The sequence below is a fragment of the Schistocerca nitens genome, chromosome 1 (genome assembly GCF_023898315.1).
Source record: "Schistocerca nitens isolate TAMUIC-IGC-003100 chromosome 1, iqSchNite1.1, whole genome shotgun sequence".
NCBI classification, from domain to species: Eukaryota; Metazoa; Arthropoda; class Insecta; order Orthoptera; family Acrididae; genus Schistocerca; species Schistocerca nitens.
Window position 1 is genome coordinate 703,381,064 of NC_064614.1, and position 12,113 is coordinate 703,393,176.

The following is a 12,113-nucleotide window of genomic DNA, read 5'->3' on the forward strand; positions in this document are numbered from 1 at the left end:
CCTCTTTTTGATTCAATTCTTTAACACATGCTGTAATTACATTGACGAATGAATGCTCTCTACTTCGAAAATACCTCTATTTGTATTATGCACAGTTTCTCGCCATCTAGTGTGCGTATCCATCGCTTCTGAATAACTAAGAGTATCACAAAATTTACAAACTGAACTGACTTACTCTAGTAACTAAAATCGCACAAATCAACGTAAATTACTGCAAGCTGAACCACACTTTCGGCCAGGAAACAGGCAACTGATTTTGGGTATGTCATTAGTGCAGAAGAAGGGTACCTCCTGGGAGCGCCACTTCCCTACCAAAACCGCTATTTACTCATGAGTTTGCTGACAAACTATTCTGAGGCATTCCAATGACGATGGATCATCTGAAACACAGCTTTAGATTTATCTTATAGTTAATACTAACTATTGCTTGTCTTTTGAAACTGTGTTCGCTGATCTGTAAGATAAGAAGCATATACATAATAATTGAGGGAAATGGCTGCAGATATTAACTCAAAGTTTTACTCAAGCCCTCTTGTGGATGTTACCGATAGAAAACATTTCATCAAACTGATGTGTCATTAGTACATGGATAACTGAACCGAAATTCTAGTTATGCTTGCTTTGTAGTTAGCAATCTGTCTCATTATGTTGACCCAGTAAAGGGATTGTTAGAGTATTTTCACTCACCTCTGTCCTACAGCATAATTTTACATGACAGTGTAGCAAACAAAAGCAGGCCCTATTTATTATAAAGAAAAGTGCATCCAGAATCTTGTGTTAAGCTGATAATGGAAGATCTTGCAGAACTCGTTTTGGGGATATAGGTATTCTTACACATGCTTTATTTCCTAAATTAATATATCGTTCATTAGAAGAGTGATTTAAATGTGAACTACAGAATTCACTACCACAACACCAGAAGTAAAACTTTTGAGATAGACTATGAGTCCCTGTTTCTCATGAGATCAGAATGTAGATTTATATTCTGGTGTGAATGTCTATAATAGGTTGTTGGTAGACTTCAGACATTAAATTAAAATCCTGACACAGAAATGAACTAAACTATTTTTACTTATATCTTCTAAGAACAGATTAGATTGCAAACATGTCTAAAACTGTTAAGATATTATCTATAATTTGTCAGAATTGGTATATTACAGAATTGAGATACCAGTACTTATTAACATCAGCATCAGCTGCTCATGGGCAGTAACTGCTCTCCTCATACAAGTATTTTTCCATACTATACAAGGGATTATGAGCGTTAAAATATAGTTAACTTTTTCCTTACACATCCACAAATAATTACGCAACAGCTTAGTCACTTTCCACTGAAATGTCTTTCCTAGACCGACAGTACCTGTCAGCAGTAGACTGGAGTTTGTAACATGTGAACTCACCAGATTTGCAGTGATTTATTCCATGTCTCACCACTTGGGCAGATGTCTGTCAGGCAGATCGATGTGTGTGGACCAGCCTTAAACCTTTTGGGATGCGAGGTCTGTATACATGGCCTGATGCGGTAGTCGCTATGGGACACAAGGCCCGTACACGTGGCCTGATTGTCGCGTCACACCCCCAGCACTGTATCTAGGGACTGGCTTGGAGGATCTACATGGAACAGGGCGCATCCTGCATCCTGACAAAAGGATAATTGTTCTGGCTAATTTCAGATGGGGTTGTCAGCGCTTTCTTATTATATGTCATAATAGCAAAGAAAAGAGGAGAGACACCAAAGAGTCATTTGTAGTTTCGGAAGAGTCTCATCAAGGTGCTCGTGGGCGACGTCAGGGCTCAATTGACCCATCGAGGAAGAGGCCACAGTGACTGTGTCGTTTACAGTGATCGCTCCAAGCCAGGAGGGCGAAAACGGTCCCCCTTTTTTTGCAAAACTTGTCCGCCCAACCCTTCCCTTTTGTGCCTGAGTGCTTCAACAGGTATCACAAACTACCAAAGCACCAAAAGAACTTGTAAAATATGGTTGCCTACCGAAAAATCGATATGACAAAGTTGTAAAGTTTGTTTTAAGCAAATTTTATGAAATTTTATAGTTTATTGACATAAATTAAATCTTTCATCCTTCAAAATGGACTTTTTATTTTTCTTCCCACGGCTGTCCCATGAGAGATAAAACTGTATTTTATATGTCATTTTAAAGCTAAAACTTTAAAGAATAAGATACACCTAATTTTAATATGACAAATTCAAAGTTTCACCTCTCAACTAAAAAAAGTAACAAAAACTAAAATTTTTAATTTTTCTGTTCTAACGCCACCGCCAAGTCAAAAAGTGCGCGATATGGAATAATGAAAATAGTTTGCCAGTAAATAGCGTGTTTTAAGCTTCAATTACAAATAAATTTACACCAAGAAGTCAAAAACTGTAGATTTTGTAAGCGATGAAAGAAATCTAAGGGATATGGAACCCGCACAGTGCCGCCGAATTGCTCTGCTTTGGGGAAACGAGCTCCATCCCGAAAGTGTTAACCACAATACCACAGAAAAGACATGCATTTCTCAGCGATGTTGTAATTCAACTTAGGGTCTCCTGAAGGTTTTTATCCACTGATGCATTATTAACTGACATTTAATTATAGGAAATCATACTAAGGGTGATGCGTTTATTGTCTTAAAATGGCATATTGTCATAATATGCAAGTTATAATATGAAAACAACGAAATACGACGAAATCAGTTCGGGGTCACCAAGGTTGTCATTTCTGAGTAAGCTGAGTATGTCATGAATGTGATCTTTCAAGAGACAGCTGCGTTCCAAAAAGAAGTAGTGACCCATATTGGCTGGAAAGGCTAGCAAATCAGCATCCATATTTGAGCACTACCTAACATTGGGAGATTGTACTGCAAGTGACTACACTCTCATAACCTTGAAGTTGAATTCATTTACTCAGAAATAGGTAATGAAGTGTGTTTGCAACACATATTGCTAAAAATGCAAACAAAATGGAAGAAAGAGAAAGACTGAGCAAAATTGTCTAGACAGTTAGGACAAGGTAGTTTTTTACACATAAGTTTACTTTGCAGGTCACACAACACACCTGACAACAGGCGTATTTCTTAGAGGATCTATTTGAAAACATATACATAATTATCCTTTATAATACAAAAACAAAAATACACTGCCAGAAAAAAATTAGCACACCCTTTTAGCGATTTCCAATTCATTCCAGTCTGATTGTTGCAACATTGCAAATGGATTAATTCATAGATCAATAGCACAAGCAGTTCTGAGATACTAAGTATCGACCCATGCTGCAACACCCATACTAGTACATGATGAAGCCTCCACAGGCAGTCATGCGGTCGCTGACTCTGGCATCTATTCGCTTGTAGAGATGGTGTATACTGTCCTCCAATACGTTATTCCATACCTGCTCGACCTGTTCACATAGTTCTGTGACAGTTGTTGGTAGACAAGTCACACGGTTGCACTGACAGTATGTGGGTGAGCATTATTTTGTTGGAACATCGCATCATCTTACGACTGCAAAAACGGCAAAAGGATTGATCTAAAATATTCTGCATGTACCGAGCACTGGTTAGCTTCCCCTATAGAAACACCAATGTGGAACGAAGGTTCTAGCTTATCATAGCCCAGACAGTGAGTCCTGGATTGGGACTAGTGTGCCTTGGATAAATGCACTCTACGTGACAGCACTCATCAGGTCTACGTCAGTCATGCAAATGACCATTAATTGCATGCAGACAGAATCTGCTTTCACTGTTGAAGACCGCAGCAGGCCATTCCATCTTCCCCGTGATCCTCTGACAACACCAGTGGTGCTGTGGTGGGAGTGGAAGAAGTGCTAGAGGTGTGCATGCCTATAGCCCCACTGCTAATGAGAAGTTCGCAACAGTTCATGTTGACACACTTGGGCTTACAAGGCCTCTTATCCGTATTGTAGTAGCTGTGCAATCTACCACTGCTGCCCTTACAATACGACGATCTTGGCGGGCGTTTGTGCTGCATGGATGTCCAGAACCTCATCTGTGGGTAAGAGAATGTTTACATCACCTCTGACGCCAGCACTGTTTTACCACTGATGCAGCAGATCCAAGTTGTATAGCAGTTCTGCGAAGGGACTGCCTCGCCACGTCGAATACCACAATTTGATTCCTTTCAAACCCTCTCAGTTGGCTGTCGGAAGCACAAGTATGTCTCTGTTGCATGGGTGTCTGCTTGCTTCTCACGTTTGCACCACACTGTGCCTTTTGGCTGTGAGCATTCCCCATTACAAGGTAGACACAGATGGCGCACTGGTAGCTATGCTGCTATGCTATCTGCTGGTTGATGATGCAGAAACCATAATAAGTACACCTACTATCCCACAGATGGCATATGCTGTCATGAGATCAAAATCGATGTTGTCTTTCCATGTGTTCTATTTTTTTCCACCAGTGTATATGTAATTATCGTTTGATGCTCGAAACTCCTCTGGTAATATGGAAAAGTACTTCTATGAGTAAAGCAATTTCTCCACGTACATGGCTGGAAACAACCTCATGATTCCTGTCAACAGAAAGAAGCTACAAGGATCTAGAAATTTCTACTGCAAATGGAACAAATATTGACTGAATTCACACTTAATACATACTAAGCTTTTAAGGCTGCCGTGAAAAAGGATTTCATGAACGCAAGTAAAAGAGTGCAGTTTTGTAATATACCAGTTCTACTTAGTTAGCGACTATACTTTTATAGTTTTAGATGTGTTTGAAACTCTGTATATTCTTAGAAATGGTAGGCATGGTCAATGAGCTGTCGTTCAGTTTGTTTCAAAGATGTGACTTTAATTCCCTACGTGAAGAATCTGTTACAGACTTTTGCACTAGAATATAAAACTTCATTCTGAACTTCAGATTTTGATTCATAATCCACTTCGGAAGTTCTACTTTGAATATTGTGGCAGTGAATTCTGCAGTGCATTTTTAATTCACTCTTGTTTTGAACCATACATTATTTTAGGAGATAAATATTGTGTAAGAATACCTACATCCCTGCAAGATCTTCCATCATCGGCTTAACACAAGATTCTGAGTACTTTTTTCTTTAGAATAAATAGGGTTACTTTTTTGCTACAGAGTCGTGTGGGTTTATGGTGTAAGACAATACTGCATCAAAGTATGCTTGGAGTGCCTTTACCAGATCAACATAATGAGACGGATCTATAACTGAAAAATAAGCAGAGCTAGAATTTTGGTTCAGTTATCCACAAGTTAATGAGTTCTCAGTTTGATGAAATGGTTTCTATCGGTAGCAACTACAATAGGGCTTGGGTAAAAAAGCTCTGTGACAATATCTGCAGGCATCTCATCAGTTATTACCAGTACGCTTTTTGTCTCACAGATAAGTGAATGTAGTTGTAAGTGACAAGCAATAGTTACTGTTATCTACAAGGTAAACCTTAAACTATGTTTCATATGGTCAATCTTTGTTGGTATCATTCAGAAAGCAGAAAAGGTTAGAAGGCCACAAACTTGGCTTATATATTTCGACGTCCCCAGTGCCAGATCGAATAGATTTCGCTACTTTGCTCAATGTTTGTGGTAAACAGTCGGCAGCGAATTTATTTTCTGTTGCCATTTTCCTGTCTGCCATAGATTCCACCACTTGTAAGTTCTCTATCCATGGTTGTAGCCAGCTTCCCTCTTAGCTCAGATGCTGTATTCCTCGGTCTTAATTTTCCAAAAACATGTGTGACAGCTATATACTTAAATAAATTCAGCAACAAACTTTTTAGAGCACTGATGTATATTGCCATTTTAAAATTGACCATGTGCACACAGACGAGAAACACAAGACTGAACAAACAGCTGACACCAACATATTTCAAACACGAGATTTGTGGCGATGTCCTGACCACCTATTACGCATGTCTACACAGATGTCGTTGATGTTTGCATCTTTGAGGATTTTTTTTCACACATACAATACCAACTTCCATGTTTATGCATATTTCATATCTGCACAACTAACCTTTGTACAAGCAGATTTTTGCTATGTTTGGGTCTTAAGCTAGGCCCCAACAAGCTACTACTGTCTTTAAAATCCAACACAGAAGAAATAGCGTTAATTCATACCTCCAACGATACAGTAAATCTCCTATTTCAAATAACTGCATCGGGACTTCAGATGTTGTATGTAAACAACACTGTCTTTAATTCGTTTTTATTTTGCTTTTACAGCATTAGAGCTACATCTTCTTAATGTAGAAATATATGATTTATAATAATAAATTCCATATGCAGTGTAAATGAAACAGCATAGTTCCATCAAGGAGATATATTCTAAGAAGCAAAATAAAATTTTATTACATGCATGGTAGAATACTACAGAAATTAATTTTGTGCAAACATGTTTTAGATTAAATAAAATGGAATTGTATGTCTCAAAATAATGTATTAGAAAGACTTGACCAATATGTTATGAGTGAGAAAAGCTGAAAAAGATATAAATATTTCTGGAAAACAGTGTGGTAACCAAACAAATTCATAACATGGTAGTGAGTCTCTTCTGTGATTATTAGAAATGAATGCTCTTTTAGCCTACAATCTCTTATATTTTATTCTTTATGTAAATATATCTGTTGTCATACAGATGACAATATATCTTTGTACAAAGCAGATACTTCCATTTCAGATAGTAGTAAAACATGTAAAAGAACAGTAGTTGAGGCTCTTAACAAGTAGGTGAGCAGTAATAAATATTTTTGAAAGGACGACATACACCTGATTTCCAGGAATATGTTGTACAATGACACTCATTTTGATAAAGTAATATACAGAATTAACATCAGGATAGTTGAATAAATTCTGCTTAATCTTTTTGTATCTTTGTAAATGCTATGCTAATGGATGGCACAGCAATACACTTTCATAAAAATAAAGCACTAATAACATATTGCTCAATAAGAGGAGCTGTGCAACAATAATATATTATGACTAGAGTGATATGGGATTATTTACCCATTTGGTTCTTACCTGTTGCGTAAGGCACTGCTGCGAATTTGTGTGTGAAAGGTCCAGTATAGATGCACACGGAGGCAGTTAGCTGTATTGACACAGTTCCTTCAAGGCCATTCTGCAAAGACAAATTAAATTAACTTATTTATCATAGCCTCAGTATCAATATAAGCATTAGTAATGGTTAAAAAAGTAAAGTGCGTGTCTTTTTCTAGCTGCACATGATAATGAGACAAAAATAGTCGAAGATTGTCGCAGTGATAAAAGAACTGAACTGTGTGATTACTCGCTAATTTCCTATACCACCTGCAGAATCTTGAAGGATTATCTGAGCAAAAAAATTGATTGAAAGTTTCTACCAAGGTTTTATTGCCTATATAGTAGAGACTGCAGAATCCCTTCATGATGATATCAAACAGTACTGGCAGTACGCAAGTTATTAACCACAGATACTACATATTCCAAGCTATCTTGCTTTGTACGATTTTAGATACATTCAGAGTACTATGAATTATTAGAATAAACTTATTTAGTACCAGTACATCCTGTAATGGTATGTATAAACTTTAATGTAGTAGCAGCTACATCGAATACAGAACGAAAAATTTAATATCATTATATGCCATAATACGAACAAAAACCAAGGAACTATCATCATAGGCAGCAATTCATATTATCTTAGAACCACACTGATTACATATGTTACATTTTTTATTTAAGCCATATGACAACAGGACATAACTTATGAAACTGACCAATAGTGCTTTCAACAGAAGCTGCGTTCAACCAGCTGACTCTACAACCACTGTAGAAAGCAACTCAGACACAAAGAAGCCCAGAGACTGTACTTCAGTGAAGAATGTGAGTGGCTGACAAGGATGTGATCAATAGTGTGCACAAACATCACAATATTTCTGTTATAGTGCGATATATTTAGAAACTTTTCATCAACTCAGCATTACTGCACAACCTCTCAATCAAACCTTCACAGTTTCAGTATGAATACCAGAAGTATTGAGGAGTGTTATTGACTATCCAGTAACAATTAAAGGATGATTCACATTAGATGTCAATGAAATGAAACATAATTAAAGGCAATGACACTGTTGAATAATATATATATATATATATATATATATATATATATATATATATATATATATATATATATATATATATGGAATATCAACATAGCCTCAATTTGCTTAGCCCAGCACAGTACCGATCAATGAAAGGGAAGTTATGAGTTACAATCTGAGGTACAAAATGTCTGAATATAGGGTTGTTTGCGGGAGGAGATCAGACAGTGAAGTCATTGGTCTCTTCAGATTAGGGAAGGAAGTCTTCCATGTCCTTTCAAAGGGACCATCCTGGTATTTGCCTGGAGCGATTTAGGGAAATCAACGAAAACCTAAATCAGGATGGCCGGAGACAGGATTGAACCGTCATCTTATCAAATGCGAGTCTAGTGTGCTAGCCACTGCGCCACCTCGTTATGTATCAGAATTAAGTAACTAGCAATCATGAAATTTATTGATGCCAAAGCAAAAGTCATAAAGGATGTTATTTATAAAGTAAACTACTTAGAAGTGAAAAAGGAAAGTTTCATGTAAACATTTCAAAATGAATTTCTGTGTGAGCAGTTTGGGTTCAAGCCACAGATTTTTTGCGAAAAATGTCAGGATAAAATCATAACAAGTGTTTTGTGTTACACTGTAATTTAAGTATCAATCTCTTTAACATAATATTTATACATAGTAGCATAACATTTACACAATAGATAATTTGGACTTTCACTGGCTGCTGTAGGACAGATAGGTCAGCTACATATTTGTTTTGTGTCGTTTGTTCATTTCCTTTTTGATACTTCTGTAGCTCTCACATTCGCTGAGCACTGGACTTTTTAGTTTGGGTGGATTATTTTCGATGCGAGCTTTCCTCAGACTTGTTCTTTTTTTCTATAACCGGACATATTTACAATTCCTAAGATAGGACATATGTCATCATTTTGTATTTATCAACTTAACACGAATTTACAGCTACATTCTGGCAAATGTCATTGTTTATGCATTATTCATCTCATAGTTCTTAGAGATTCAAATCTGATAGCATTTTATCACACAAGAAAGTTCGACAGTTTGCAGATAGTTGTTTTCACATCAGGATCTATATTTACTTGCTAGCGAAAATATACACATTTCATATGTGAGACAACAGCACTATTGATGTCAGAGAAGAAAGAGTTGCAGCTCTAAGGTGGGATACCTGTGGGGCTGGAGATCAATGACAGTCTGGGTGCGACTTTTGTATTGCATAGATGTCTTGTAAGTTTAATCTTGCAATAAATTGTTATATATTCATAAACATATCAGCTGATTTACTGGTACATCCTCTCATATCCATAGCGGAAATCTAGCACATTGGTGACCCTCGACTAATGCAGCAATCACGCCAGTCGGCAATTCGCTCACTTTTTCTAGTATGCACTAACAATGCAGCCATCTCCTGCTGTCCTGTACACATCAAATGCTCCATCAGAAGACACTGTATGGATCAAGCCTCCATATGTGTCTCATTAGTGCAGTGATTGCTTTAATGGACAAACAGTGATTCCACCAGAACCGTGTTTGTGTGTGCAAATGACACAGCCTCAAGCTATCGCAACCGCCTCGCCACAACAAAGGCCGCCATTGTCCAACTTATTATGATTAGATATTCAACATGATCTGTCTTCACGCATGTTATAGTTGGGGCTTGACGCTTCATCTTCAAACATTTTGACCAATTCTGAGGAGATTGTGACAACAGTGTAACCATGCAACAGCTTCCAGCTGTAAACACAGCCATAATTGGCAATGTACTACACCAGTGTTCCAATTACTGGATGCCAGTACGTGTTTCACATCCTCGCTGTGAGTGTTTAAAGACTTTTCTACAATCATTCCGTCTTACAGTTCTCATGGTCTTTCACAAACACAATAACTGCCCTTCGAAGCCTTTCTCATTGACCTAAACTGCCTCAATTCCACACCAAGCAACCAGCCAGCTTCAGTGTAGTGTGTTTGCGTCACTGGGAATGTTGGATGACGATTCTAAATACGTCACATTGATCTGCCACCCAGCTGCACATGCTGACATCATTAGCTACATCATCCTTGCGTTACCTGTGCATAAAATACGCCATAGCAAAATAGGCCTTACTACAATGACTGGCATGTACCCAAGAACAACAGTTACAACAGACCATATATAACAAGCAGTTGCAAGAAAAAACTCCATCACAGTTGTGGCGCTGACTGCAAACTCTACTAGACACAAAACTCGCGCTGGACAATATGCTTTGATCGCTCTGGACTGTGAATCTCCTTCAGCAACTGCAACTCATCCTGATTCCATATAAAATTGAGCTGATAAACAGAATACTTGCCCTAGTGGACAGATTATATATGTTCTTACAACATCAGCATCATAAGAAATTTCAAGACACTATATCATAACAGCACATCAGAATGCTGAAACCCATGACACTCTCTGAGCCGCCCTAAATGGACCCAATAACAATTGACAGTGATGTCACCCCTGCAACCCTCAGAATATCCTGGCCAGCTGTACAGGGCACCACTGCTGCAGCTCACAATACTGTGATGCTCAACCCCATTGTCACTACTCTACACAGCTGTTCTGGTACTACATGTAATTCAACGACCTGGCATACAATATCAGCTTCCAAGCTCACAACCAGACACCAAGTGTGGACTGAGGTAGGTATGTTGGGCTGCACACGGATGATAAGCCAGCTTCATATTTATTGAGCTGGACACGCATCCTCGATGATGGATAAACTATCACATAGTCGACTGTATATTCCTGATCACAACTCAGGACAACTTCCTTTTTGATGCTGGTACAGATGTTTGTACAGTTCCCACAGACAAGTCTAATGAATCACCACTCCAAGCTGCCAACAAGTCTGTGATCTCAGTGCATGCAATGGTCGATCCAGTGTTCCAGTGCATGAAAATCTTCATTGCCCATGGACCTTCCTCACCACCAACATAAACAAAATCGTATTAGGTATGGACTTTCTTCGACTTTTCCACCTCTCATCTGACCTCGAATGAGTAACTCCTATACACTCAACACCTCATCACCGAGCTTTTTGCCTCTGCCAGCACTCCCTCTTGGGAGACGCTTGTTCAACTAACAACATCAATGACAAATGCTTGGCTATCATTCAAGATGTGTGATGGTGATTGATGTGATCACGATGACACAGCAAAAATACCTTGGCACACATCAACAAGCAGAGATTCTCCACAGAGATAATAAAGACCAGTGCCTTCATCTTCACAATGTTTTGCGAGATCTCACATGTGCACACACTCTCGAGCAACATAAAATGCTCATGGATGCCCACCCACATGATGGCGGAACAAACACTGGTAGCAGTTACTTCTGTAAAATATCTGGGAGTATATGTATGGAACGATTTGAAGTAGACTGTTTAGACGATCGGTTCAGTCCTGTTCTGTCAAATGGGAACCGAAGTTTATATACTGTGTAGCTTTTTATTCTGTTTGAGATATTACAAAACAAATATTTTGGACTATCCTGGATAAATAAGCGTGAAGCTAGTATAACATGAGCGAGCGAGGTTAAAATAGATTTATTTCCATTTTAGCAGAAGATGACACCATTCTTCCCATCAATAACAACATCAAAACATTCCCACAAAACTTTGGCAACTACGTCCCATCCACATCGCATTGCATTGTCGGTCTATCTGAATGCCAACATTTGGTATGTACCTGTATTGTAGAATGTTTTGATGTTCCATACCATTCTGTCAAGTGCAGATCAATCTTCAAGTCAAGTCTTGAAAATCATGGACAGAACTGTCAGCAACACACAACCAGTCTTTGGATAGGTGTCTCTCAAATAGATCACAGACAAATAGTAGCATGTGGGTCGGTTAACCCATCAGGCAACGCTGCCTAAAGAAAAAGTGCCCCCACAGTCTAACATAACAGTTGCGACACTCACTACTGTAAAAGTTGTTACTGTTTGACAGTTAGATCGACACTAGCGCTACAAGCGACGAGAAAGGCGAACTTCAGATGCGTTGTAAGCACAGTG

At 38.3% G+C, this 12,113-nt stretch overlaps 1 protein-coding gene across 3 annotated transcripts in view; it reads right to left on the reverse strand.

Annotated features, from left to right (window-relative positions):
* Positions 1-12,113, reverse strand: part of LOC126259607 (pantothenate kinase 3) — a 177,767-nt gene that overhangs the window by 91,028 nt on the left and 74,626 nt on the right. For all 3 annotated transcript variants that reach the window (XM_049956562.1, XM_049956529.1, XM_049956521.1), the window contains exon 2: positions 6,996-7,095. Coding sequence is in view for 1 of the 3 variants with exons in the window: in XM_049956521.1 (XP_049812478.1) it covers positions 6,996-7,095 (100 nt within the window). In the remaining 2 variants the exon portion in view is untranslated. The remainder of the gene's footprint in view (positions 1-6,995; positions 7,096-12,113) is intronic.